Source organism: Branchiostoma belcheri, unplaced genomic scaffold (assembly GCF_001625305.1).
Source record: "Branchiostoma belcheri isolate BF01 breed outbred unplaced genomic scaffold, Haploidv18h27 scaffold63, whole genome shotgun sequence".
Lineage (NCBI taxonomy): Eukaryota > Metazoa > Chordata > Leptocardii > Amphioxiformes > Branchiostomatidae > Branchiostoma > Branchiostoma belcheri.
In genome coordinates, this window is record NW_017804276.1 from 1,041,120 (window position 1) to 1,069,115 (window position 27,996).

At 45.1% G+C, this 27,996-nt stretch overlaps 1 protein-coding gene across 5 annotated transcripts; it reads left to right on the forward strand.

Annotated features, from left to right (window-relative positions):
- LOC109483255 (sal-like protein 3) lies at positions 1-27,658 on the forward strand. Of its 5 annotated transcripts, none has more exons than XM_019786239.1 (5): positions 1-175; positions 14,873-17,844; positions 19,251-19,304; positions 20,140-20,440; positions 24,107-27,658. In XM_019786239.1, exons 1-5 carry the CDS (start codon positions 13-15, stop codon positions 24,613-24,615), a joined length of 3,999 nt encoding a protein of 1,332 aa, XP_019641798.1. In that variant the 5' UTR covers positions 1-12; the 3' UTR covers positions 24,616-27,658. The 5 variants fall into 5 exon arrangements, with proteins under 5 accessions (XP_019641798.1, XP_019641800.1, XP_019641799.1 ...); XM_019786241.1 differs by having other exon boundaries at positions 20,221-20,440; XM_019786243.1 differs by lacking the exon at positions 1-175 and adding an exon at positions 9,089-9,164.
- The last annotated feature ends 338 nt before the right edge of the window (positions 27,659-27,996 follow it).

The following is a 27,996-nucleotide window of genomic DNA, read 5'->3' on the forward strand; positions in this document are numbered from 1 at the left end:
CAGACATGCGCAATGACCACCGCCTTCTTAATTTCCGTAATTTTCGAACTCGAGAATTTCAAAATTTTTAATCTTTTTCATTGTTGCTGCTGCTGTGAGAGGATGTCGCGGCGCAAGCAGGCCCGGCCGCAACATTTGGAGTCGGAGCCAGACGTAGCTTCGCTGCTAGAGCAGGGTGAGTGTTGCGAGAACCCCGTAAGACCTGCCCGGAGGACCTAGTCCCCCCGTATCGGCATTTTGACATCTGATAAAATGTTTGTCCAGATTTGTGAATGGGTGGCTTTGCCGGGGCGTCCCGATCACTCTTACCTAGCCCAGACCCTGCCAGAAACCTTCCACGATACCTTACGATCCCTGTTGCTAACTTGTAGCGCCCGTACCCTTGAACCGGCCAAGTTTAGAAGTTTAAGGAAATCCGCTATCTTGACAATTTCTTTAAGTTGAAGTGTGTGTGAGCTGCCACGAATGCCACAGTTGGCTTGGTGCATGGCGAGGGAGCCCGTGGCGCGTAGCGTTTCTTCTCCTCGCCACTCCGCCCGGGACACTGAAGGAATGTCCGGGCAACTTTTCCCGACACTTTGGGTGGGGAGGGAGACTTGTAGGGGGAGTTTGAGACGGTTATTTTTGTCTTGAAGAAGTGTTGAAGAGAGTGTGTGTGTGTTGGTAACGGCGTGGCGTGCGGGGGACCGGTGTGCGCCGCTCGGGCGGGGCCTGCTTGGGGGTGCTGTGGGCTGAGTTATGGCGGTGGGCCTGCCGCCGTGACACGGCCAGCCACACAACCCCGGCCACCCAACTCGTGCTCGGGGAGTGGGAAGGGAGGGGACCGACGTGTGTCAGGCTCGGGTCCCCCCACTCACCCGGCTCAAGGGACCCGGGCGAGCGATAGGATCGGACCTAGAAGTTGTGCCGAAGGTCAGAAAGGGCAGGCCAGGGTGCCTGGGGGCCACATTGGGGGCGCGCGGCGGCCTGCTTCACTCCCCTAGCTAGCCGCGCGCATCTTTCTTTTCCCCCGACCACCGCCTGCTCTCTCATGGCCTTTGTTTGCGCCAAAAGCACATCAAACTGAGGTGTTGATGAACGACACCCAACCTTATTATTTTTACCCACACTGAGAAGTTGGGTACTCCTTTCCTCTACGTGCCAGTGGGTTTTTAGAGTCGTGGGGACTCCCTCCTAAAGTTGTGGGCTAGACTGTCGGAGCGCTAGTTTGCATAATTTGTCAAGTCGTTCCCGCTTCCCTCCATTCCCAAAGGTCCCTTCTTCAAGGACTCGAAGTTGAAAGATAAATATGGCGACCCGCTTTTCATTTACACGACTTCATATTGTTGAAACCAAACCCTTGGGCCTTGGAGGGAAAACAAAGGCCTCCTTGTTGTAGATTTCTCAAATTCTGTGTTGATTTCTCAACCCAGAAGTATGTTTTTCCTTCATGAATGTGAAAAAAGTATCAACTTAAAAAGCTTGGGTGTGTTTTAGGTATGTAAATCATATTGTACAGCAAGGGGGTGCGTGTTTCCCACTTTTCTGTCATGGAAACTTGAGCTATGCTTTTAGCCTGTTGAAGACTGTTGTCTGTCTTTTGAAAGGCATTGACTAGCCACTCTGAGTAAACAATGGTCCCAATCCTGGGCTGTATCGGCATTTCAGCTCGCATGCATATTAGTTCAAACAAATACCTCCGCCACGGTTAGTCTCCAAGTTACGCGTTTCTAACTCAAAACTTCTAACCACGACGGTGGCACACTCCAAGTCGAAAGACGTAAAGAACGCTGTGGCGAAAAGTTTCTCCCCGAGAACAAAAACACTCCCATTATAGTAATGCATCAGTGGAAAACTGCCAGGTAAATACATAAATCTCGCCATAATTTATTACCCTGCATAGCAACTGCTTTGAAGAGATATCCGATGTAAAAAGTTCAGCCCCCATTGTGTTGGGCAGATCATTTGTTACTCTCTTCAAAATCATGCCTGAATTCTTTCTACCGCCACCATTGTGTTTTATCAGGCCGATCTTATGCCTGCCAAGGGGTCGGTACTTGTCACAAAAATGAGTTGACTGGAAATTGTGCAAAGGTAAATAACTACGCATGAATCCACAGCGCTCTGTTTGCTCAGCTTAAATGCAGAGTTGTAGAAGTATGCTGATGCAAAGGCAAACATGCTAATAGCACAAGTATTTGGCTGCCGACTCTGGTAGCTCACTACAGTACACACAAGAAACACAGCGGCATCATAATAACAGCAGCAGCAATCATGTGATGCCTGAATGGGGCATTTATTTTCAGAATAATGGGTGATGATTTATAGTACGGCCATTTCACCCCAGCTAATAAGTGGAAGGACCAGTGCGCAGACAACATCAGTCAGCCAAAATTTTGATGAATGATGATAGTCCCTGCCATGTATGAATACTCGCTCCAAATTGGGCCTTTTGACAGGAATTTTCATAAGTTTTACACACAGGGGTCCGGAAGCAATTCACCGTTAGCAGGGGAAATCCTTACGGTTTCCTGTGCAGATTACCCTTGGGGAGAGTCTTTCTTTGAACTTTTATATGCCCAAACATCTTGTTTGTATCATCACAATTGCTGCACAGTTTTAGGTAGAGTCTTTCGCAGGAGTCTCTTTTGTCCAACGTATTCCAGGAGTCGCGTTGACGTAAATGCCAACTTGGAATCATGTGGCATCCTTCGATGATTAGCTGGTAGAGTGGAGGGAAAGAATGCAAGTAGCCAGAGGCACTTTTATGCAGCCAATAATTATCTTCGCCTGCTTTGTTATTGCTGAATCGAGTTATGTAGATTTCTTAGAAGTTGACATGACCTATCCTTGTTGTACAACCCCAATCATGTATCTTCCTGAAATATCTTCACCTAGATACCCAAAACCTCACACCATCAAGGAAATACATGTTTTCACTCAAAGAAACATTAATTTAGAACATTGCTAGTTGTAAACAAAGTAAAATTTTGTATCTGGTATGAGCATATGGCACAGTTATAAATAAGACTACCAGGCGACTACATCCATCCACACCAGGTAGCATCTTGTTAGGAATTTCCTTGGACCGGTGTCAACAACAGATTTTGTTGATCACAGGCCAACTTGGACTTGGCCAAAAAAAGATTACAAAAGTGACAAAACATTTTAGGACTTCCGAGCAGTATGGAAGTTACTGATTCTCATTGGTAGCTCTCTCTGTTTGGAAGAAGAGGAAACTTCTGATAGCATGTTGTCTGGCATTACTGTTAATCTTTGTATCTTACTATTCTTAGCAAGCTATATCATAGATTTTCATGCGCATGTTAGTAGTCAAAAGGAGGAATGTGTACAAAAGATAACTGCATGACAACTTTTTATCATGTAGATGTGTTCCAAACATAAGTTGTCTTTGATCTCATTCATAAGTGTATAGTGCCGGTAATTAAATAAATACGTGCTAAAAATTCACAAAATGAAGTCCATTCTTATTCGTGATTCCTTTGTAACTACCGCTAATAACTGCCAAGTGTTTGTATGATGCTGCTAAAATGTGCCCCTGACAGTTTGTGAGCCTGATTTACTTGTTCTAGACTGGAATTTGAACGCTGGCTTGATAGGTCTTGACTCCATGTGAACTACACCCTGCTAGTCTAGCCCTAAATCCCCGGATTGGTTTAGCCCCTGGCCTGACCATAAGCTCCGTGTCAGAGGGCACACACCCTAAAAATGGTCGCCATTAGTCCCTTCCTCCCACATTTTTCCCACTCAAGGGGTCGGACGGAGACTTGACATGTCAGAAACTAGAGGAGTTATGGAAGTGTCATGAAATTTGAACTGAAGTCAACATCTTGCTAATCTACCACAGTACCAGCAAGTAAAAATGATCCACTCACACACGGTTGTTTTATGACATGTGAAGTGAAAAATTGATAACTGTAGAAAACCAGGTGGGTAGTTGTGTACAGTGCGAAGGATGAGAACAGTTTCATCCCGCCCTATTTGATTGACTACTGTGAAGAAGTTTGACATGAAGCGAAGTTCAAGTCAGATCCATTGCGTGCCGTTTCTTGGTCCACAGGTTCCGGATTTGTTTTGATGGCCCCACTTTGGTGCATTCCATGTCTGGGGGTAACTGTCAAGAAAGAGTCCATGTGTCACTGATTGTATCTCTCATCAGATATGAGAGTACATTTTTGTGTGTGGAGCATGACACAACCGAGGATGAAATGCCTGCATGGCTGTGCAGTGTCAGCAACGTTTCCTTTTTGTCCCGGTGATATTTTCCATTGTCGCCGGGTCTTATAGGGCAAGGACAGGAGCGAATCGCAACAAAGCCCCCCGCCGCTTTGTCAATACAAATTTCATTTCCTTTTCATACAAGCCTATGGATGTATCCTACCTTCTTCCAACTCAAATTTTCCTTGCCGTACCCTTGTTTTAACAACTGGAGGGCAACAGTAACTAGTTGAGCACGCCAGGTTTGTTTTGAGGGCTCCCGGGCCCAAATACACAGGACAGATGTTTGGCATGTAGCAAAGTTGATATGAAGTCATATATTACAGGCGTACCATGGCGTGATGTTGGGACTTGACTATTGTTTTGCATTCCGAACCCGGGGTGCCTGGCTGATTGATGGCAGCGTTATTTCTCGTGTCACAAGCCCCCTTTCATGACAAGGACACAGGACTTCTTTTTTGTGGGGTATTTGCTAATACATGTAATATGACTTTCTACAAATCATTTCTGCATGGGGCCCTACTTCCCATACAGGCCGTCCACGATCAGGCCCCGCTTGTTGCCTTGTGACGCCCTGATTGGATCACTTTCTTTCTGCCTCTGCCTTTGTTTTGGGGGCACCTTCCAAATATAGCTCTTTCTAGTCTACTTACGGAGCAGAATCCTTCTTAGGTGCTTAAGATAGTATGTTTGCCGTTCTTGAACAATGCGAAGAAGATACAGGTATGTTATCTGAGATTTCTGGTATCCTAAGTTAGAGAGAGAGATATGACACGAAAAATTACTCTCATTCAGTCAAAAACTTAAGTCATATTTTTTTGTTGTTGAAATATTTGACTGATGGTTACATTTTTCAGCAAGTATTATATTCAGTGTTGGTATGCCACTGTCCGTTATGCAAGTTTGCGCCCTTTGTCCGGCTTGAATTGAAGCATCAAGTTTTCCCTCATTAAAATTCTACTTTCACAGTCTATCATCCGTGGCATCCCTTGAAAAGTTGGTTGGGATGATAATCCCCTCAGAATAGCGGGCGTCTCCGGTTGCATAGCCGCCAGGACACAATTCAAGCTGAATGCAGAAATTTGACCTTCCTCTGCAAATGTTGGATCACACAAATGTTTACCGACCGTGGTCTGGAGGAATGCGGGATATCTGACACAAGGATAGATGTAGGATGGCCAGGATTCCTCCTATCTCAAGAACTCCATTGTGCTCCGTATCCACCTCCCCATGAAAATATGTCGATCTTCACAGTCCACTCTACATGTAAATAACGCCTGGCTGTCCACTTTTGAGTTTGACCATCTCGGGGAAAACTGGATTTGGTCTCTGACAGACACAGGCAGTTTTGGTTGTGAATAACTTCCTGTGAGAGTTGTCAAAGGAGCCTGAAGGGTTTCGCATGACATGCGGTGACATATGTTACTCCTTAGTCCAGAAGATTAGATGACAACATGTGAGGGATGTAACTTTTGTTTTTCAGGGGTGGGAAAGTTCAGTTTCACAACTTTGTTGTATACAATATTCAGATATGCTCTAGATATGTGAAAATTTGATTATTTTCTAATATTCTGTATGAAACTGAAATCCTGCTGTATCTCTAAATGATTTTAGTGTTTAGAATCATATTCTTATTTTGTATGCACAGTTTAGTTCGCACAAAATTGCTAGATTCTGATATCTTCCATTTGAAGGTTTTATAGTTATGAGCGTCAGTAAAATTTTGGCAGTTCGGGGCTAGAACAGAGGCACATCTGTCCGTCTAGACTTCCTATGATGATTGGCTGGATGTGCCTTTGTTTCCTCTGTTTAACATGGGTTGTCATGGCAACAAATATGGTAACAGATTTGTGCTTGTTGACCCCAAAATAATTAACATGCAAATTACTGTCAATTTCCATCAATAGGTGGCTTTATAATGGCACCATGGAGGAAAAGGCATTTCCTGTTGCAAAAATAGCATTTGCCATAATTCAGCCTCGACTGCACCAAGGAAAATTTGTCACTGGCAATATTATAATCTTGACTAAAAGGAGAATTATTTCAGAAATTACTTCAACTAAAGCAGAGAGATCTCGCCGTGTGTATGCATGGCTTGCTTGAAATTGTTTTGAGTCTGTACTTGAGTTTTAAGTTTTATTTCGATCCACTTTAGCTAGCCTTTGGCTAGCCATTCTCTTAGTGGTCTACATGCTTTAACTCCCAAGTTCTGGCTAGAGCTTCTAGTAGAAGAAATTAAAACATCCATTTGCTGTTACGTTTACAACTTTCCTTTGTGGTAATAATAACAAGGCCTATGAACAGGTAACTGTCAGAACTGACAAAAGTCTGTGAAAAGGGGAGGAATTGTTACACCTCGTAAGGTCCTGCAGAGAAGAACAAAAGACCTGGCACAGTCTCTAATTGCTTCCTTGTTAGCAAGTGCTTGTTTCTTTCTATTATCACCCAGTCTTTTTGATTGACAAAGCCAATTTAGCTCCTTCAAGTGTATGTCCTGGTAGCTAGTCTTTTTAATGGGTATTGTCCCAGTGTAACAGAGCTTCACACGCTAACATCAGTTGCGAATTACAATGCTACATGCAAGTAGATTTGATAATATGATCAGTGCTTGGTAAAATAAGTTTCGAAAGTCTGTCTTTCTGTTTGTAGACACTTTAAACACTAGTATACTAGTATTGAATGCAGATTACTAGTATGTTGATTGCAGATGAGAAAAGACAAGAAAAAAGTACAACATACTTGCTGGAAGGTGTATTGTATATCTTCAACAATACACATCTCTTTTGCTCTCTATTACCATGTTATTTGGCATTTTGGGGTATTTTTAGTGTGGACAAACAAGTGTTGACTTTACAAATGTAAAGTTACAATTGGAGAACATTCTTCATACAATGAAAATTTTACATTTACAACACTGAAGAACAAAGGTATTTCATATCCTAGAAATACTGTATATGGCTTTGTCTGGTGTCTAGATGGCACAGATAATTCAATGTGCTGCTTTACTTTGATGATGAAAATGTTGGACATTGAACTAGAACTAGTAGAAGAAACTGTTACCACTTTATTTTGCTGTAGTTGGCTGGGCTGTCTAGCACCCAGACATTTTCCCTAGTGTGTGTATTGGCAACTTGGTGGTTGTGTCTTTCCTAATCACTACAAAAACAGGACAGTGTTTTTGAAGTTAATGCCTATGTCTGGTTGTCAGCGTAGACGTATAAAGTTGAACTTGTAGAACGAAAGTTGGAGCCTCGAAATGCCACCTTCACATGCAGGTTAGTGCAGGTAGGATTGGGACTGTGCAGGTATTTCAGTATACCTGCGCCTAACCTGCACCAGTCCATGTACTAGATGTGAATTTTTGTTTCCTGTGATAATCGTTACCATTCATGAAATGCAAATTTAAGAATTAAAATGGTTTCTAAACAATATCTACCATGTAGAATGAAAAGAGGTAAAGTAAAATGTGATTTTAAAAATATTTATGAAAGTTTGTGGTTTTGCTTTAATTTTGTGTGGTACACTCTAGTTTGTATATTACCTGCACCAGAGTTGGCATACAGAAAATAGAAGTATTTCCAGACCTGGGAACTCACAAGTAGACATTCAAGGTGAGGTGGTGGAAAACTGTTGGTGGGAGGCCCCATCATTTGGTGACCTCTCGGATCCCCTGTCACTGGCTCAGACTGGGTCAGCCGTCTGGAATTGCTATCATGAACTCTTGGGAACAACATTGAACCAGTTATGGGGCAAAAATCTACACGGTGTTCTGCCTGCACTGATGGTTTTCTTGTGAATATGAGATGGAAACTGTTGTTTCGAAGTCAGCACAACATTTCTTAGATTTCAGTATGGCAAAAGTTTGAACAGCGAGCTGGTCTTGGGAGGAGGAAACACAGTCTAAAAAGCAGCTAATCCTGATGAGTGTAAGCAAAATCAGTGTGAAAATAGACAAAGCCATGCTAAGAAAAGGTGGTGTATGACAGATAATCTTCTTGCCAATGAACCAAGAGCCTTATAAAAACACAACATTCATGGAATGCAGTTAAAATTATGCTTATAATCAGATGCAGCAGTTGAATATACCAAATCCCAAGGGAAACAATTACTATCTTCACAGACTACTGACTTCTGACTACTGCCTACTGGCTTCATTTTACCATTGAAGAGAGGGATAAACAGACGTTTTTGGTTTTTCAGGAGGGGAGAGTGAAGAAATGTATCAAAGAAGTAATTTGCTGCATGTCATCTGGACACACTTACACTAATAGCTGGGTCCAAATAGACAGTGTAGTCCTCATCTGGTGTCGATCTTGCATTTTAGCCATGAAAGAAAAAGACTGCTACAACCAGATATTTGCATGCTTTCAGTCTTTTCCGAATTATCTGATTTTGATCACAGAAATTTACCATTGGCAGACAAAATTGAAGAAGATTCAAGTAAAAAAATCATTGTTGTTGTGACTGGCAGGTAAGTTCCTTTTTGCCACCACATGGTTACTGTATACATGTGAGTTCACATAATCAAACTTTCCTACCAATACAGTACTAAAGATCTTACTAAAAGAAGTTGTAGTGTGCATGTCTTGTATCATATGCATGCCAGTTATCATATTTTATAGGTGGGAGTCAAAGACAGCTGTGCATAACAAAAAGCCAGGAAGCTGTAGGATATAATTTCACCAGAAATGTGTTATTATTTTCTGCAATTACCTTGAGTGGAAACAAAGGGAGGTCGGATCAAAGTGTTATCTTTTAACCAGCGAGCTGGTTGCATGTACCAGTGCCAGACTGAGGTCAGGGGTCAGGGTCTAGCTCTTGAGTTGTGTTGGTTTATTTCAGTTCATGTTTGAAGTGACTGATTACCGGGCGCGGTGCGCGGGGCATGCTTGGGGACGAGGTTGATTTCCGGGCTTGGGGAACGAACTGCGAGTTGTTGATCCGCGGTGGGTGAATGTTTCCCCTATGCATTCTAAACCAGGTGACAGGTTGTTCCCATGCAACACCCTAACGTCATTTTAGTGTAGATGAAAGGTCCTTTTGTGCGGCAGTTATGTATATAAGGTGAGGCGGGCTGTATTTGCACTAATCTGCCCTGCGATGTGGTGTAACACGGGAGCCAATTTCCACTTTTGAGAACTTTTTATTCAAGTGTGATCCTTGTTACCTGGCAGCATTTGCCTAAGTATGTCAAGAAATTCTAGCAGTGCACTACAGGTATACTGTAGGCATCTCTGAAGAAACAAAACTTTAAGAGACAGGAAACAAAGAACTGTTACTATATACTTTGGCGCGAGGCAAGTTTCTTTGCCTACCTTGTTGCAAAATGACTTGGCAAGATTCCGAGGAATCTAGAGCATTTGTCACGAACACTGGGTTTTGAATAACAAAGTGTTGTTGCCTTTCCTATGTTCTTCTGCCCATAAAAGGCCAGAATTGGTTTAAATCTGTGGAAACTATCTACGATAAGTGGTTCACAGTGCTCAAATGGACAGAAAATTGCGACTTTTAGCTCAAGTAATAACATGGGGACCAGAAAAAGAACCAGGACAACCTGTCAATGTGTGAACTTCTGGCCAAAACTGAAGATCGCCATGACCTTTCAAAACTTGGCTCACAAAAATTAGAGGTGCTTGAATGTCAGCTACTCCGTGTATGTCACAATTTTTTTATTAGGTTCTCAACACCTCAATTTGTTCCTAAAATAGCTTTCAAGTTGGGCTAGTTTTTAAAACCTTGTTAACCCCTTCCAGGATGTGTGTAGGACTGAAGTGACAACAGAATAAAAGCTGTTAGGAGTGAGTATGTATTTGTTCAAACTGTTGGACAGAAGGTTGGCTGTTGGTAGCTGTGTTTGTGCTCTGGTGTTTTTAAAGAAACACCTTTTTAGGTGCGATTACGAACCCCCGCACTCAATGAAATTTGAATGAGAAGGGTCCACAAAAGTACAGGGGTTCGTTCTGTTGGGAGAGGGTGGGTGGGTACAAATATTTGTCCATCTTTTTTGTTTGAAATTCATTAGATATAACCCTGTTCAAAGTAAGCACTTCGTTTCCTGAAACGTACAGGTATGTTTTTTTAACGAGTATACTGTAAGTAGCTGATATTTTGAGTCAGCATTTTGTAGGTTGAATGGCTTCACTGTAGTAGAAACAACATAAAGCCACTGTTGTTTGGCTTTCCTATGAAGTCACAGCTCTGTTTTTGGGTACTCAAACATACTTGTCACCTGGGGCGGACATTTTTAGTAGGCATGTTTTGTTATGACTCTGCTTCCTCCCAGCCCAAACAAAATCTGTAGTGTATAACATGGAAGGCTACATGCCTGATTGGACGTAGGTACCATTTTGAACTGCATTGTTCTTAGGAGTTGTGAGTTGAGTTTATTTCGGTCCGATTTTAGTTCGCCTTTAGCAAGCTATTCTTCCATTGGTTGGGAAAACACAACACAGTTTGAAACCTTTGGATTAACGGCTGTACCGTATACCACACTGTGACCGTATACATAAATATGGCAGCTCAACAATTCTTGAAACCTATGTCAGGTTTTTGCCTGTATTTTTTGTTTGGCTAAGTTAAAGAGAAGGTCAGAGTCTGTTGCCAGAGTGAAAGTTCTGTTCCATTGTACACATCTGAAGTGCAGCCACAAAGAGAGCTTTGATAAGACCAGGCCAACAGAAATTTTCAGGTGCTTATAAGTGGCAGGTGTCCGTTTAACTATGCATACCTGCACAGGCCCAGAACCTGGAGAACCAGTTTTGAGAGGTTAAAGTTATGAATGAAGAACTTGAGACTTTGCCTAGTGGAGCATAGCCCACAGTCTCCAGAGAAAACAAAACTTGCCCCCACAGGGGTATCATGATTCATACCAGCTGAAATCCAATACGTATGATACCTAGATGATTTTCAGCGGAAGGTGGGAAGGGTAGGATATTAGGGCAGGGGCATGGAGAGAATTCAAAAAGGTGAGTGTTCTATTGTAGTTCAGGGAGGTACATACATGGGTTAGACAGACATGTCAAGGGTTGGGGGTTGTTCCAGGTAGGAAGGGGTTGGACCTGAAAGAGTGGCACATTTTTAGAGAAAAGTGAGACACGTTTTTGGAACATACATTTGACCCAGATCAACAACACGTACAGCTAGTTCATTAAAGTGGCATTGTTAAAAATGTATTCTGACATTTTACCATCGAAAAGTTGATGTTTTGAGTACCCTTTCTATCTTGCAGAAGTCTATAATATCACATTTAGAAAGGCATCTGTTCTTGATTTGAATTCTCTGAGTGTTCTGAATGAACAATGGCAGTATTTGGGACTGACAGGAAGCAAAAGGGCAACTGTTCTACTATGTTCTACTCTGCGTTTTTACTATGAGACATATGATTGTTGACAACTTGTAACCGCAAACCATGATTTTCAGTAAGACGTAGGTTGGAAATGGATAGAACTGAAAGCACATACTTGGGAAAGAACTTTGAAGAACAACAACTTGGAGCAAGTTTAGTGCTAAATTATGTCACCTTCATAGGTTTTAACAACACCCTTGATTTTTTTAACATGCCACCCTTAATTTAAATCAAACAACAGATTTTAGTTTGGCTTTTTGTAATAAGTTGAGTAGAATGCAGTTGATTTGCAAAACTGTGATTACTGATTATGAATTTTTTACCCTGCAAAGTTGTCAACTGTTTTGACTGCAATAACTTCAAATCACAGGTTGCTGCTTGGTATTTCAAAACCCGGTCTGTTACTCTTGTAAACGCGCCTTACTTAGAGGAAGGATGCTACTGGAAGTTGGGTTTTTAACTGTACTGTGACTGTGTGAGTGTGGGTTGAGTTGTTAGGTAGATTTGCCAGCAGAGGTGTATTGCAGTACATGCTGTGGCCAGCAGATGGGGCTGGTTTCTGTAATTGAACAGGGGACTGGGGACAATATTATAATGAGCAACCATGGCAACCGTTGTAATGCGATAGACATTAGTATACACCGGAGGGAAATGTCAGTCTGATATGTAGCTCGTTATACATGTATACAGTTGATAACAATGATAACTCTCAATAAAGTACAAACAGAAGTACATACATGTAATATCCGTTAATCTTTGTTATCATGGTTAAATTCAATGAAAGCAAGCATAACTAGCTCATGCCGTGCTTTGTATGAAGTCAAGAAAGCAATAAGGTGACAAAATCTCACATATTTCTTCATTACTAGATACACAAAGCATGGGGTTCTTCTTGTGCATTTTGTCCATATGAAGTGGCATAAGCATTTTGTGTGATCCTTGATGCATCTATTGTTATGTTCTTTGTGTTAGAATTATCTATTTTAGAGACAAAAATACTGTCTCCAATTTTGGTTGTAAATAGGACAACATGGCCGTCTGCTCCATGGCTGCTTGGCTGGTATTGGTGGATCCCAGGCATCCCACAATTCTCTGGTTCAGCCCCCATAACATGTACCCTTTACCATAGCAGTACCAGTGCCTGTGTGACTTGAGGGGAATAGTTTCTGGTGCTGTGCTAGTATTAGTACTAGGAGTTGCTTCACATTGGGCAGAAGTTGATAACAGTTGGCAAGCCAGTGTTGTAATTGTCAGTGTTGATTGCCCAGCTCTGGATTTGGTTTGGAATTCTGGAGTGTTGCACGATGACGTCCGTCATTAGAAGTTAACGGAGACAGTCCTGAATGTTTCATGCGCACGCTTTTCGAGTTTTTTTAATGCCTGGCTCGTCCTCACGACCAATCTTTCCCCAAAATGAATTCCATATTCATCGCGCCACATAATCAATGTCTATTAGATAAAACCTGGGCCCTGGAAACCGTCGCGATGGGGTGGTCCGGGCATCAGTGGCATACTCCCGTGCAGTTTTACGACCGTGCCTCCCAGCCCTTCGGGTCTTATGTTTCATTAAAACAAGTTGCTCCGGAATGCATGATGTGAAAATCTCAGGACACATACTTGGACTGAAGAATGTCTCTTGTTTGCCTGTAAGTGGCAGAATAAATCTGTTGGTTGGCAGCCCTTTCGGAGAAGGGTCTGATTTGAGTGGACTGTCGGGACAGCCCCGGCTAGCTAGCAAATTGCGTGGCCCCCTTGATTTTTATGAAAGTTGTTGTCTGAGGTGGTGGGGAAGATTTGTCAGGATTCGCCGTATTGATTGCAATAATGGCAATAATGGCGCGCTCTTGAAAGCGGGGGCTATTACGGCTAAATATTGCATATTAGTCGGTTACAAATGCACCAGATTCATCTCGAGCGCGGGTCTTGTGAGATGGATCGTTAAGATGAGTAGTTAACGGGCAAATGAAAGGTGCTCGAGCAGAATGTGAATTCATTACTTAGCTGTAACATCGAGAGATTGTCCTCCGTGGAAGACTTTTTCTGTACGACATCCAAAATTACGGAACTCCCCTTCCTAGTTGTATTTCCCCCCAAGTTTGGGCCGAAAATCGATAGCCTTTCATACCCATTTCTCTTCTAAGAAAGGGCTTAACTCATGTGACAGCTCAGAATGTTTTAAAGCAATTACCAAGAGATGCTTTAAGGGAGGGAAATCGATCCACGAACGTTTCGGGGACACAGCTGCATTTGCAAGGGTATTTGGGAGTGGAGCATATCTATGTGGAAACAGATAGTTCAGAGGCTTTTCGAAGTGTACTTACTTGATATGCTCTACATGGAAGTCACGCAGCGCGCGGATGGAGTACACAAATCGATTGCCGTTGCATATTCATCCATTAACAAACAGCTTTTAACATGCCTTGATAGTGCAGCAATAATTCAAAGTTTCTGACTCCGCGCCGAGAAAATCAATCTGGGTCTTATCTGCGAGAAATTGCATCTGCGAACTTGGAGATGAAGTTGCGATGAAAATGGCCTGATTGGCAAGGAAACAAGGGGGCACATATTTCAACGGGCTTTAAACGAACGATCGATTCTCATTCCTCCATGGGCGAAATGAGGAATAGAGCGAGCTCATCTTCGTATAGTGTATTATTTATGGCTTGCCTAAAACAGACGCAAGGAATTTCACAGACCCACGGACAGTGAACATAAAATTCAAATGCAAACGACGTGCTTACTTCTAATCGATACTGCTCCTTAAATAGTTCCAGCCTTGCCTTCCCATTTTCACTAATCATTTTCGAAATATGACGGACCGCGGTTGTCCGAATGATTCATTCCCGTCTTGCGTTTACTCTATCGATCGGGAAAAATTGCACACGCAGGCAGAATCACGCTGTCAATTTTCAGCCGCTGTCTGATTGGGTCCCCAACAGTGTAGCAGAATAGAATACTAAATCACTAAAGAACCAATCGCACTCATATATGAAGTTATTATGTCAGCGGCACTGCCATTTTGGGAACATTTGCAAGATGTTCTTGCCCTGAATGATCACCCGGGTGTCTGCTCTCCTCTCCCAAGCAATTTGCGCTGTTCGGGGCGTGGGTCTTCCCTGGGTTCAAGTTGTTGATTGTGAAGTGTGAACATGCAGCGCCTCGTCCAAGTTCAACCAGCCTGTTGGGGGATCCTTCCCGTGTACCGTGTTTCCCAGCCAGGTACTCAGTCTAGGTAGTAACTGCCATCTTTGCCATGTTCTTCCTGTATTGGAGAGTGAGTCTAACCTTGTCTTCTCTTGTTTGTTGCAGGAAATACAAGCGTCACACTGGAGGGCGAGGTCGGGAGCGAGGCACTACGAGACGCCCACGTCTGTGGCAAATGTCGCGCCGAGTTCCTCATCTTGGCCGACTTCTTGCATCACAAGAAAGCCTGCACCAATAAACGAATCGTCCTGATTTTCGACGATGATGAAGTAGTCTGTGAGGAGAATGAGGAAGCTTTCGAAAAGATGCAAGTCAGCCAACCCGACGTGGAAGATGACACTGGCAGCCCGACCGGCTGCAGCCCCAGACCGACCGCCACGAGTCCCACCAACGACGGCAGCAAGGCACAAGACATGAGCAGTATCAGGTCATCTTCTCAAAACACACCATTCCTACCTCAAGAAGGAGATTCAGCTCGCCTTAGTCGCGACATCCCTCTCACGAACGTGGCTCTAGAAAGCCTGGATATGACAAGGGTGGCAGTGGCCCAGTTCGGCCACGATCCGCCTGCAGGGGACCTCGGGTCCATCCAGGAACAGCTGGGAGTTCTCCAGCAGCAGCAGCTGCATCAGCTACAACTGATCCAGCAGATTCAACAACACCTTGCCCTCTACATTCCAAACCTACCCCTTCCCCCCCTCCCGCCATTGCCAAATCCCCTCACCTCCAACGCGCTGACCTCGGCGCTGACAACGTTGTCAAATACGCTGTCGTCCTCAGTTGGCCTCCCGCGACCATTCCCGATGCCGCTGACTCCGGTGTCAGCCCCCCCACCGCTGCCAGCCCTGACGTCAGCCCCGCCCAGTTCCGGACCACAACCCCTGCCGCCCCTGAGCACACCCCTCGGCCAATCCTCCCCACAGCCGTCCCCACTATCAAGCAGCAGTAACCCTCCTCCAACCACCAGCTCGCCGCCAATCACTTCCACGGAGAGTATCCTGCCCCACCCTCCAGGGCTGGCACCACACCCTCTAGGTCTGCTCCAACAGCACACCAACGGGCTGCAGAACTCTCTCCTGCCCCCACAACCACCCAACTCTTCTGCACCCTTCATGCCGATGGACTTCATGCTACGTCATCGCAAAGGCAAGCCGCCAAATGTCGGAGTCTTCGACACCAAGCCCGGCTCGGAAGACCCCTTCTTCAAGCACAAGTGTCGCTTCTGCGGCAAGGTGTTCGGCAGCGACAGTGCGCTGCAGATCCATCTACGCTCGCACACAGGAGAGCGCCCGTTCAAGTGCAACGTGTGCGGCAACCGCTTCTCCACCAAGGGCAACCTCAAAGTCCACTTCCAGCGGCACAAGGCCAAGTACCCGCACATCAAGATGCACCCCAGCCCTGTACCCGAGTACCTGGACAAGTTTGACAAACCGGGGGCACCGTGCATCCACACACCAGCTGGGTTCGTACCCCCAGCCTCCTCATCACCCATTTCCCACCCCGTGCCCCCTCCCCTCTTCTCTCAGCCGGAGGAAGGGACAACCCCCACCCCACCCAGCTTCCCCCTGCCGCCCCTGTCCCTCCCCATCCCCCCAATGCCACGTACCCCAGAAGGACCTCACACACCCCTTCCCCTCCCGCCGAGCTCTGAAGGCATGCCAGGCCCGGCGGCTCCTGGACTCGTCCCAGCCAACCCTCCTGTCAAGAAAGAGGAAGACCCCAAGACTCCGATGTCGACGACTGCTACCGACGAGGGCAGTAAGGATGGCACAGCTGACAGCATGAGGAGTGAGAAGTCTCCAGCTCCCTCCACTCCCAGCTCCATGCCATCTCCATCCCCGGAGGCGTCGGCCACCCCGCCGACGACGGCTTTCACCCCTCTCAGCTCCACCCCGGAGCTGCCCACCAGTATTAGCCTGGCCCTGGACTTGTACCACAGGCCGGACGTGGACCTCAACAACTTCATGGAGACGGTGCGGACCCCGGAGACGTCCAAGCTACAGCAGCTGGTGGAGAACATCGAGCAGAAGCTCACAGACCCCAACCAGTGCCACCTGTGTCACCGCATCCTGTCCTGCAAGAGCGCCCTGCAGATGCACTACCGCACCCACACCGGCGAGCGGCCGTACAAGTGCCGGATCTGCAGCCGCGCCTTCACCACCAAGGGCAACCTCAAGACCCACCTGGGGGTGCACCGCGCCAAGCCCCCGCTGCGCATCCTCCACAAGTGTCCCGTCTGCCACAAGGAGTTCACCAACTCGCTTGTGCTGCAGCAGCACATCCGCATGCACACCGAGCCCGCCGACGCCAACAGCTTCCTGCCCGTAGGCAGGCCGGACGTCATACCACCTACCTCATTGGCAGCCCCTCGGCCTCCGATCGGGAATGGAGGGGAGCCGAGCGACGAAGGCTCCTCCCTCAAGGAGCCGGATAGAAACGGAGTCATGACGTCCGCCTTCGGGACGCCCATGCCGGAAGACGATGTCGGTCCCCCCACCATGATCCCCGCCACCTTCTCAGCCACACTGTCCGCCCTGGAGAACCACGTCAAGGGCCTGGACTCCAACATCACGCAGCCCCTACCCTCCAACATCAAGAGCGCCGAGTTCATCTCCAGCATGATGAGCAGCCGAGGCAGCATCCCCATGGCGGAGGAGAGCAAATCCTCGTTCGCCAGCTCTCCCGGGTCGGCCGCCGAGCTGGAGAGCCTGAGCCGAGAGGAGGAGAAGGCGCCCACTCCAAACGGGGTGTACCCCGAGGACAGCTCGGAGAAGCAGGACGCAGCTGACGACAACTCGTCCTACGACATGTCCGTGGACAGCACAGGGGCGCTGGACCTCACCCCGCGGTCCTCCTCGGCAGAGCCCGGGCCGACGACAACGACGCCGACAACAAACAGCCACCCGATGTCCCCGGTCAACGGAGGGTCCACCTCTCCCAACAGCCTCCACAACATGGAGATGGGCAACTGGTACCTCAGCACCACCTGCGACATCTGCGGCAAGACCTTCGCCTGCAGGAGCGCCCTGGAGATCCACATGAGAAGCCACACCAAGGAGAGGCCCTTCAAATGCGAGGTAGGAATGGTCCCTACCATGTCATTTACCATGTCATAAGAAACTTACGTAGACTTCAAGAGCTCCTGTGTCGTCTGACACAAGACAAAAAGAAAGAGAGAAAGAAATGGTTTATTTATGGAAAACGAACACTTCCAGCAAGCGAGGCTGAATTGTACTTCGTACAGTGGGTTTTTTAACAAGTATTCCAGCAAGTTCGGTTGGCAGCCATTCCCTTTTGATTGTTTCATATATCTTTTATCAAAAGTTTTAGGCATCCGTAGATATGACAGAAGTTGTGTTACTACATGTAACTGCACTCCAAAAAAACAGATTGGCCACCGGGCCACCGTGATATCATTAAGAATGTTTTTTTAGAATTATTCCACATCCTTGGACGTTGCAGAAGCTACGCTAACTCCATCCCAAAGAAAACGATCCATCACCCATTTTTTTTTAAGTCTGCACTCTTCTCTGCTCCGCAGAAGTTCTGAGGGACCCCTGACACGAGAAACTTATGATTAAGTAAGATAGCGCGGCGGAGAAAACGTGTGACATAGTGGCTGTCAGATCAAACCATGTTTTGTCACCGCTGTAGAAATTGAAAAGATTTTCCCAACGACAAGGGAGTAAGTGCACCATTAATCTTAGCCGTAAGAGAGGAGATAATATCCAACAACGGCCACGCAGACCTGTCACGGAAGTTTAACGTCCCCGCGTTATTATCGCTGAGGAATGGCGTAGCTTTTCGAGTGAAACCTATCAAAGAAAACATGTTGACCCGGTAGATTTTCATGATCTCCTTTCTCGTTCCGGACTACATTGTCCTTGACGGGTGTCTGTTTTCCGCGAGAAAACATTTAGAAGGAACATAACGTACTTCGTGTGGTGGTAAATTCTCAATCCCCAGCAGTCCGGTTGTGTCAACCCGAGATTTTTTCCGTAGATAGGAGAGATGAGCAATGTTAGCGCAGCGCTGCTGATTCAAATTCAATAGTCTCCATGAGCTTCTGTTGAGCCTGACAGATCTAAATTAGGCCAGCCAATTCCCAGCAAGTTGATTAAGAGTGGCCATTTGTGGTTATTTCTGATTGCAATTGCTGGTAAACTTAAGGGTAAGACCGAAGATTGGGAGTGTTCCAGACCGGCTGTTAAGGGAGGGGGATTATATCGTTCAGCATTAAAGACCAGCGAAACAGTTCGGCTCCCCTGAATTACTGCTCACGAAAAAAGCCTTCCGTATTCCTTATGTCTCGTCTTTCGAGATGTCTTAGGTTATTACTAAGTCTGTTTGGCATGGATGGAAATGTTGTAGTCGTTGTAGGACGAGTGCTTTTCCGTCATTTTTTTGCTTGATCAATTTCTAGTTTCTCATTGCTAGCCATGCCGGACACTTGATTCATTGTCGTTATGTCTCCCACATTCAGATCAAGATAGACGGCCATCTTAAGGCAGAGAACCATCTCGCTGACTTGCAGACGGTAAATTGATAATTCCTGAAAATTGAGTTTGGACTTTTTCAGTCTCGACCTTCCCTATCTTTGATGGCATACTTCTGAGAAAATTAGTCTTGAGAAAACGCCCGTAGAGCTGTTTTAGAAGCAGAGCTTGGTGTGACGTGTGTGATGAGAAACTAGTGATTTGAAGTATTGTCCAAATATGGCCAACTGTCATGGATTCAAAGCTCTGTTTGTGTGTGTGACAACATGACATTCCAACAGTCCTGCTCAAATATTTGCAACAAAGTTCAGTGTCTCCTACATTGCAAAGACTCCCTCGAAATCAGTAGACTCAAAACAAACACGAGTCTTTGATTCCGTGGTCAGTCCGTCACAAATGTGAAATACCCCTGTCCAGTCCTTTTGTGTTTGGATCATGTGAAGTTGGCCAGAGTGTGATTTTGCCGTGAGGTTTTTTTAAACAGTTTCTGGTGTGGTGTCTACCCTTTTCCAGCTCCAGTCTGCTCTTCTGATGGCACCCTTTCAAATAGTCTAACCTGTTTATGAAGTTAGCTGATGGGCTGCCAAATGTTCAAACCTTAGCACACTGAAGTAGCCATGTGGGTAACAATTATTGGTTGCTAAGTTAGGCAGCAGGGAGAAAGTTAAATGGGGACGGGTGCCAGACTATCATTAGGCCAGGAAACATTCAGAAGAGCTAATTGTAGCTGGAATAGGGTGGAAACCAGGCTATAATACAGTCCCATACCACCAGAAGGGGTGGGACTGTGGCTGTACTGTACTGTAGAAAGGGGAGGGTGGTGAGAGTTGAAACGGGACTAATTCTACCCCCCCACCCCCACCCCGACTGTGCCAGGTGTGCGAGCGTGGCTTCTCCACCCGAGGCAACCTGAAACAGCACATGCTGACTCACAAGATCCGCGACCTGCCTTCGCAGATGCTCGAGCAGCCCAGGAACAGCCAACCGCACGACGGCTCCTCCCCGCCGGCCTCATCCGGCGCCGAGCAACCCAACAACAACCACAAGCGGAGCCTGAGCGCCAACGACAGCGCCCACCCACCGGCCAAGCGCACGCCCATCAAGCACCAGTGCTACGCCTGCCAGAAGATCTTCTCATCCCACAGCGCTCTGCAGATCCATATTCGCACCCACACAGGTTTGTTTGTTTTGTCTGTTTGTTTGTTTGTTTGTTTCATGAGGATCTCCATCAGTGTTACATATTCCTCCTGCACTCCGCAAGAGAGATGACGTAAGTCACTGTGTCTAATCCAACATGGGCTTTGTCAGGAGAGGATTGCATTTCTGTCCTTACATGTACATAACCTTTCACACACTGAAGTAGCCATGTGCCTAACGATTCTCTATTGATAACTGGGTTCTCATGGCTTGTTGAGGCTTGTTTGTAAATGTATGTTTTAATGTTATCCAACTGAAAATGTCAGCTCATTAAATATAAGGTGTCTTGCATCACTCAGCTTTATAATATATATTTTTCTGAGAAATCTGGGGGTCTGTCTGCACCAGTCTGTGTTTTAGGTTTTTATTTGATCTCAAACTTGGCTTAAATTCTAAATTCTAATTCTATTGCATTCTGAACCTTGATTTTTGAGCAACAGATACTAACAGGGAAACCTTAAAAATCATTTTTGATAGTTATGCAGTGAAAGTTTATGTGGCGGAAGTAATTCTGAATTTGAAAAGCAAATGACAGTTACGCCCAGTGAGAACTCATGATTTCCCACCAAAGGTTATAAGTGACGACATCATGACATCAATAATTTGTTTTTGCTGGAAGATACTTGTGCTAGCCTTGGGCACATTCCATTTGTGCTAGGTCATTCATATATGTCAAAAATAATTGCAGACAATGACAGAGTAAATCTATCTTGTGGCCTTTCCAAAATGTCAGTGAGTTCATGGCCATGTGTCAAAAAAGTGATGTTCTGCCCTCTCCAACTCAAACTTTGTCACTGTCCCCTCATTTTGCAGGACCAAAGCTGTATTGAGCACCAGTGGTTCCATGGATATGTCCCCCCTGAAACTTTGAAACACCACGTTTTGGCCACTTCCAATTGGCTTCCTCTTAATTTTACCTCTGGCAATTTTGATGAAAATGTTGATAAGATTTTATTTTTCTCCGTGAAGGCAGAAAGAACGGTTAACATCTTTGTCCTTTCGAGACGCAAATTGAAAGACACACGGAGAGAGGTCTGCATTCCATGACCGGGATGGTCTGTCAGTTGTTCTGTTTAGACACAAAGCAACAGCAGGCAGTTGATATACTGATGCATAAATGTGAAGAATATTTTAAGTGGCTACAGTTTAATGGTGCATAACAAAGTAGTGTGAGATGGGGCTTACAACTTACAAGCTGACTTTATTTAAACAGCTACCTTTTGGCAGGTTTTGTCACAAGTTCTTGTCCATCTTTTGAGTTACAAAGACTCCTTGTTGTGTTTCCCTTTTGTGTATTACTTGCCCTGATATGATAGATGTAATTAGTGTGTAGCCTTGTAGTTTTGTCAGGCAGCACTAAAATGTACCCTCTGGCACTGATTGTGAGTGAATACTCCAAGGTTGGTGATATGAAAATTGGGTGCTACATTTCAGGACAGTCAAACCACCCAGGAACCGCCTTTTTGGGTCCACTCTCTTTCAGCTGCAGCAATTAACTCTTCACACCCAAAGAAACATACACAGTGTTCGAAATACCTGCCTGCAGTCTGCAATCTGCAGATAGATTTTCAAGATTGCAGAAGAAAAAATTATACAATCTGCAATTTTGCAGAAGGAAAAATAGGCTCCAGATTCATTAGTTTTCAATTTAGCAAACTAAAACTTCCAGGCCCCAGGGGCAGGGACAGACTGTTCTGAAACAACAGGAGCTTCTTCACTAATTTGCATCATCCTTGTCTTGACTTGTCTAACTTTTGTTTCCTTTTGGACTTCCAAAAAATTGTCTTCACTAATTTGCATATTAATCCATAGTTTATGCTTATAAACCTGAAATTCTCCTGCAGTCCAGTAATGCTACTGTACAGATTTACAAAGCTATATGTGATGTAAAAAAGGAATTATTGGTTTGAGAAGGTTGTAGTATGGAGGCTTGTGTATTTGCAGAAAGGTTGTAATATGGAGGCTTGTGTATTTGCAGAAAGGTTGTAATATGGAGGCTTGTGTATTTGCAGAAAGTATTTCCAAATTGCAGAACAAAATTTTGACTCTTCTGCAATATTGCAGAGTACTGAAAAAAAGTATTTCGACCACTGATACACCTTGACTGTAAAGTTTCCGCTCCAAACGTCCGGCTGCACAGATGATGAAATGATAAGGAGTTTGGGAATATTTGAAGCGCTGTCAGTGTACTGAAGCGTGAGTAAACAGTGCGAAGATGAGACATATTCCGTTTCAGACAACAATCGCACCTCTGTAGTCTAATATTCTTAGGGACCTGTGTTTAGGAATACCTCACGGCTGGAGGACCGTACTATATTTAGTCAAAGGGACAAAAAGACAGTGAGCTTGTCTGTTGGATCATTTCAGTTGTCATGAAAATCCTTCTTAAGATCAACTTTCCGTCCAAGTTTAAGCTGATTGGAGAGTCGTTAAGGACTGTCAAGTGAAAAAGAGCAGACTTGTCGAGACAACAAAAGGACGGAGCGGCTTTCTCTGTTTTCCAGTGGAGAGTGAAGTCACCGTTTCCGACTCATTAAAACCGGGGTCACATGGTTCACATGAATTTGTCATAAAACACCATTAAGTCAAAACGGATCAATTTTTTTACGTCCTCCTGATTTCAAATGCATCAACTGGTCCGACAGGTTGCATGCTTGGGAACATTCAGGTGGTCCCTCCCGGGCAATCTTTTTGGAAGTCTTGTCAACATATGTGCATGATATCACAAGTACTGTGACTAGTTGAGCGATAGCTCTACAGAGATTTTTTACAAGATGAAACGAAAAGGGAATTTCTTGAAATGAAAAGCTTTTGACTGAATGTGAATATTTGAACATCTTCATAACATACAAATCTCTTATAAGTGATAAAAATTATTTTCACAGTGCCATTTTTTCCTCCTTTCTGTAATGACGTTTTAGAGACAATGCACTACATGAGAGCCGAATGTGTAATCTACAACCTGTGCGGCCAATTTGGCAGCGTTAATTCTATTAACACTCCGACAATGCCCCATCTCTCCTCTGAAGAAGAAATCAAGACAATTCAGTTACCATTGGAGAAACATTTGGGGCTGTAGTGGTACTGCTAAGTGTGCCCGTTAGTAAAAACATGGTGCAAAACCATTGATTTACTTGTGCACTTGGGGCGCCTGGAGTTCTGAATTTTTATGTGCGGCCTGCTGCGTGGTGGCACAGTGGATCTCTTCTGCAGATCAATTACAAGAGATTGCAGTGGCTTGTGGGAGAATTAAAAACAGCGGTACCCGTTCAGAACAGTAGGGAGAAACCACAAACCAGAGCTTGATCGTAACTGCTTACGGTAGTGTTAAGTAGTACACAGTGAGGACTCTCTTTGAACAATGGAGAAATAACACCGCACCACCTTGTTACGATCTTAGCCCCACCTCATTTTTCAAATTTTTCGTTAAAAGAATTTGTCTCTTTCTGGTTCCATTGCAACATTTTACCTTTGGCCAGATAATAAGCTGAATTAACCTGCTGCCTAACCCAGGGGCCCCATAAGGGATAGAAATTGGGTGCCAAATGGCTTTCACCAGGGTGAAGGTTAAGTACACATAGGATTAGACTGTTGTTCTGTATATGTGAGCTAGTTTTTTATTGTTGTTTTGTTGTTGTTTTGTCAGGTGACAAGCCGTATCAATGCCACGTGTGTAAGAAGGCCTTCACCACCAAGGGCAACCTCAAGGTGCACATGGGCACCCACATGTGGAACTCGGCCGGCCGGCGCGGCCGCCGCCTCTCCGTGGAGATGCCCTTCAGCCTGGTGTCCAAGGCCAACGAGCTGTTCGGCCATGCCCCGCTGGGTCCCGAGCACTTCTTCCCGTTCCCCGGCGCGCTGAGCAATGGCATCGCCTCCATGCCGAAGGCCAATGAGATCCCCGTCATCCAGAGTCACAGCAGCATGATGAACTCCTTCCCCAAGTTTGGCGCCGCCGACCACCCCCTGTACAACAACAACGACGCCCTCGACGCCGGCCCCAAGAAGAGCCCCGCCGAGATGAACGGGAACGACAGACACAACACCTGGGGGTGGAAGACCACGTGTAACGTCTGCAACGAGGTCTGCTCCTCAGCCACCGCGCTGGAGTTGCATCTAAAAACCCACACCGACATGAACAATGTCAAGGCGTGACCTGTAGGTATACAGAACTGACGATGCATTTATATAACAAAGAGAGAACAAAAATCATTTTGTGAAAAGGGGACAGAAGAACCAAAGTAGGCTGTAGAATGGACAGTAGAGGGACCAGCTATATGAGACGATAAAAAGAGAAATATATTTCCTGTTATATGGCGAGAGTATCCAGGAGGACAGATATGGAAGTTACGGAGTGTTCCTCAAACGGAAAGGGACAAGGATATGGAACCAGCACAAGGCTCCTTACCACGTTTTCTTATTTTATTTCAAACGGCAACGTGTGTTGCAGAGATCATGCTATGATAAGAATATGTAGTTTCTTCTTTTCACGTATCAACAGAGCCCGCCTGGGTGGTAAAATTGCAGTCAATATGTTACGAGAGGACGGAGTTATACTTTGCGCTAGTGGACGTAACAACAATACTTTTATTTTGTTGTAGCTAATGAAGTCAAGGGTAACCTGCTAAGAGATTGTTGTTTTTAGATGGAAATGTTACAATAAGTTAAACCAGGCGCCTGCGTATAATTATGGCAATATTTGAGATGATAAGAAATGATTGACCAATGGTTTAACCTGTAACCATTTCAGAATGTTAGTGTAGAGTAGACAGTAGAGAATTTTGTTTGACTAGATAAATATTGTTGTAATACTGATGCCCTAAAAAGACCAGTGGCTCTTTTGGCCACAGTAACATGACTGATGAAACGCTGCATATGGGGTTTGCAGTACTAATAATTCCTGACCTCTAAGGCTAGGCAAATGTGTCCCCAAAGCCTACTTCAGCTTCAGCCCATGTAGACAGGCCTCCCCAGCTTTCATAATTAACCTCCTGAGTAGGTGCATATGCTGGGGAGCCCAGTAATTCCCCATTAAGCTAGTCACCCATGCCCCGTGTACTTGTATCATAGGTAGTGCCGCTCCCGAGCGTGTGAGTGTGTGTGTACCCCATCACAGCTTTCGCAGACGGGGGGACAGTTGATTTAGCGAAGACTCCCGTTGATTGCGATATTGGCGAAATGCTCGCAATCACGTCGCAGGCTGCGGGCCCACGGCCCTGTGATTGCTGAAATTACCGGAGTTATAGTATGTGATGATACTGTTGCTGCGCCGTGATGTGCCAGAAACCATTATTGATGGGATCAATTTATAGATTGGTCAATACCTCCCCCTAATGTGCTGCCATCTTGGTCGGCAATTAATACAACCGTCTGCCAAATGAAATCACTGACTCGAAGCTTCTCACATCGTTTCATTCATAAACCATCAACTCGGATTATTTCTGTGATCCTTCTGGTTGGATATTTCTGGGTCAGGGCGCTCTTGTCGCGGGCGAAAGTCCGTGGCTGTTTCAGACAAACTTTTTTTTGTGAACCGTTGACTTCTCACAAACGCCCCGTGGTATAACCTCCGGTTATGTTGTATGTTGATAGTCGCCATGTTTGATGTGAAAGCTGAAGCTTTCGAGCAGAGCTGTTGTGATCTATGTCTTCCTTGGAAACCGAGCAGTACACTAAGTAAGATACCTCATAGCAGCTGGTCTGTTGCTTGTACGTACGTCTGACCGTCCCGGCCGCGGCGGGGAGAGATCGAAAGTCCGCTCTTGTGTTTCTTATTTCTCATCTCCATCCCGTTTTCCATTGTGTCCATTAGGCGCGGAATCCGTTATCGAGAAGTCCCCTTGTCCGTCATAATGAAAATGTGCTCCCTTCATACCCGTGATAAGTATTTAATGAACTTGTCGACACACCTGCTGCTCAACAATTACTCGCAGGTGATGAGAGGAACGCCGGAGAGAGGGCGCCGGCTCGCAGATAATTTGCTCTCTGATTGTGAATCCCCCACCTCTATTTCCTGTAATATGAGCCCACTTTGTGCGTACCAGATAGATACAGTCCTCGAGACTTCCCAGTTAAGAAGCAGTTGTGTTGTTAGAGACCCTGGACCTCGCGAGGCCAGCTGGTCAGTCATTGTGTTGCAGTACCCAGTCATGTAACTGTCCGACCGTCATTTGTACATTTCTATGAACCATGTGTGTTAGTATGTATCATTAATAATTTATCGTTGTGTACTTGTTGTTACGAAAAAACTTACTTGTATTTCTAGAGGAGACATTTTATGAACTTTTTTGTTAGCCTGTCGTATTTTTTATCTTTAATATTTTCTGACAAAAGTCCAAGGTGTTTTGCAGAGCAGGTGTACCAAAGGAACATTTTGGTGATCTAATACTTGTCAAGTTCTTGTGTGGTATGGGGACTGATTTGGGAACCCGCTCTTGCAAAGCAACATGGAAAGTTTTTGGTTATACTTATAAGATTTTGTATTTATGTTTCTTTCGTCCGTTAAGCGCGGTAGTTGTAGTACACTGCCTTGGATAAAGTCGCTCGCGCTGGCCGTCGGATTGACACATCCCAGAGACGCCGTGGTCCGCATTAACCAATTAAGCCGCACGGTATGATTTATACAACACTTGAGTACTGAGCTCTTGATAGAACTTTCCTTCTGATTAAGAGTATCGATTGGACGATCGATGCGATGGAAAGGAATCGGCCTTCCAGCGAGCGGCCGCCTGCGGATGTGCTCATCTGACGGTCCATATCTATTTTTAACTTTCAGGATGAGGCGGGATTAAAAGCCAGCAACATCTAAATGGGATGGCTTTATAGTCATGAATGTGGATGTTAAGTGGGCTGGCAATTACCAATGCAATCATTTTCTTCCATACTGCAGTGTGCTTCCCTTGTTCATAGTTGTAGTGGAGTAGTGTATTGTATAAATATACAGTGAAGTGTGTAAGACCCTGTGTATACCAGACATTTTTGTAGTCACGTCATATTAAGACAAATGTAACCTTGGCATTTCCAGTCATCAATGGGAAAGAGCTATTTTTGTATTTGGCTGTCACTTGGATATGCCTGTGTTTGATATTTGCCATTTGTACCTTTAGACCATTCCATGAGATCATACTTGTAAGGTGCTGTAGACTAAGCAGATATTTTGTCATACGGAACAGAATAAAAACCCATGTACCTTTTGTGATGTCTTGGATTTGTTTTTGTCTCCTGTGTGTGTGTGTGTGCTGGAGTGGATTTGAATAATTGATGAGGAGGGAGTGTGATGGTTCTATTATACCGTCTGGGGCCGCACGGAGGCAATCAAAGCGAGCAGTACATCACTTCCCGTGGTGAGGAAATTGGGTGGGAGTGACACCTGGCATCTGTTGCCCTACACGGGTTAGGCACGCCTCCTGGCGGTAATGTTAGCAGCTGCAGGTCATGAGCTGACGGGTTAGACTAGCTATACATGTAGATTAGACCGCTACGAGTATCATGAATGATGAATGGTAATACTAAAAAGGTGACCATTGCAGGCGTTTT

Bases quoted from the DNA above. Each gene is read 5' to 3' on its own strand.
- LOC109483255 (XM_019786239.1), top strand. From the start codon at position 13: ATGACCACCGCCTTCTTAATTTCCGTAATTTTCGAACTCGAGAATTTC. The intron at 17,845-19,250 runs GTAGGAATGGTC...TCCCACATTCAG, and splicing joins AGAGGCCCTTCAAATGCGAG to ATCAAGATAGACGGCCATCT. The intron at 20,441-24,106 runs GTTTGTTTGTTT...TTGTTTTGTCAG, and splicing joins CCATATTCGCACCCACACAG to GTGACAAGCCGTATCAATGC.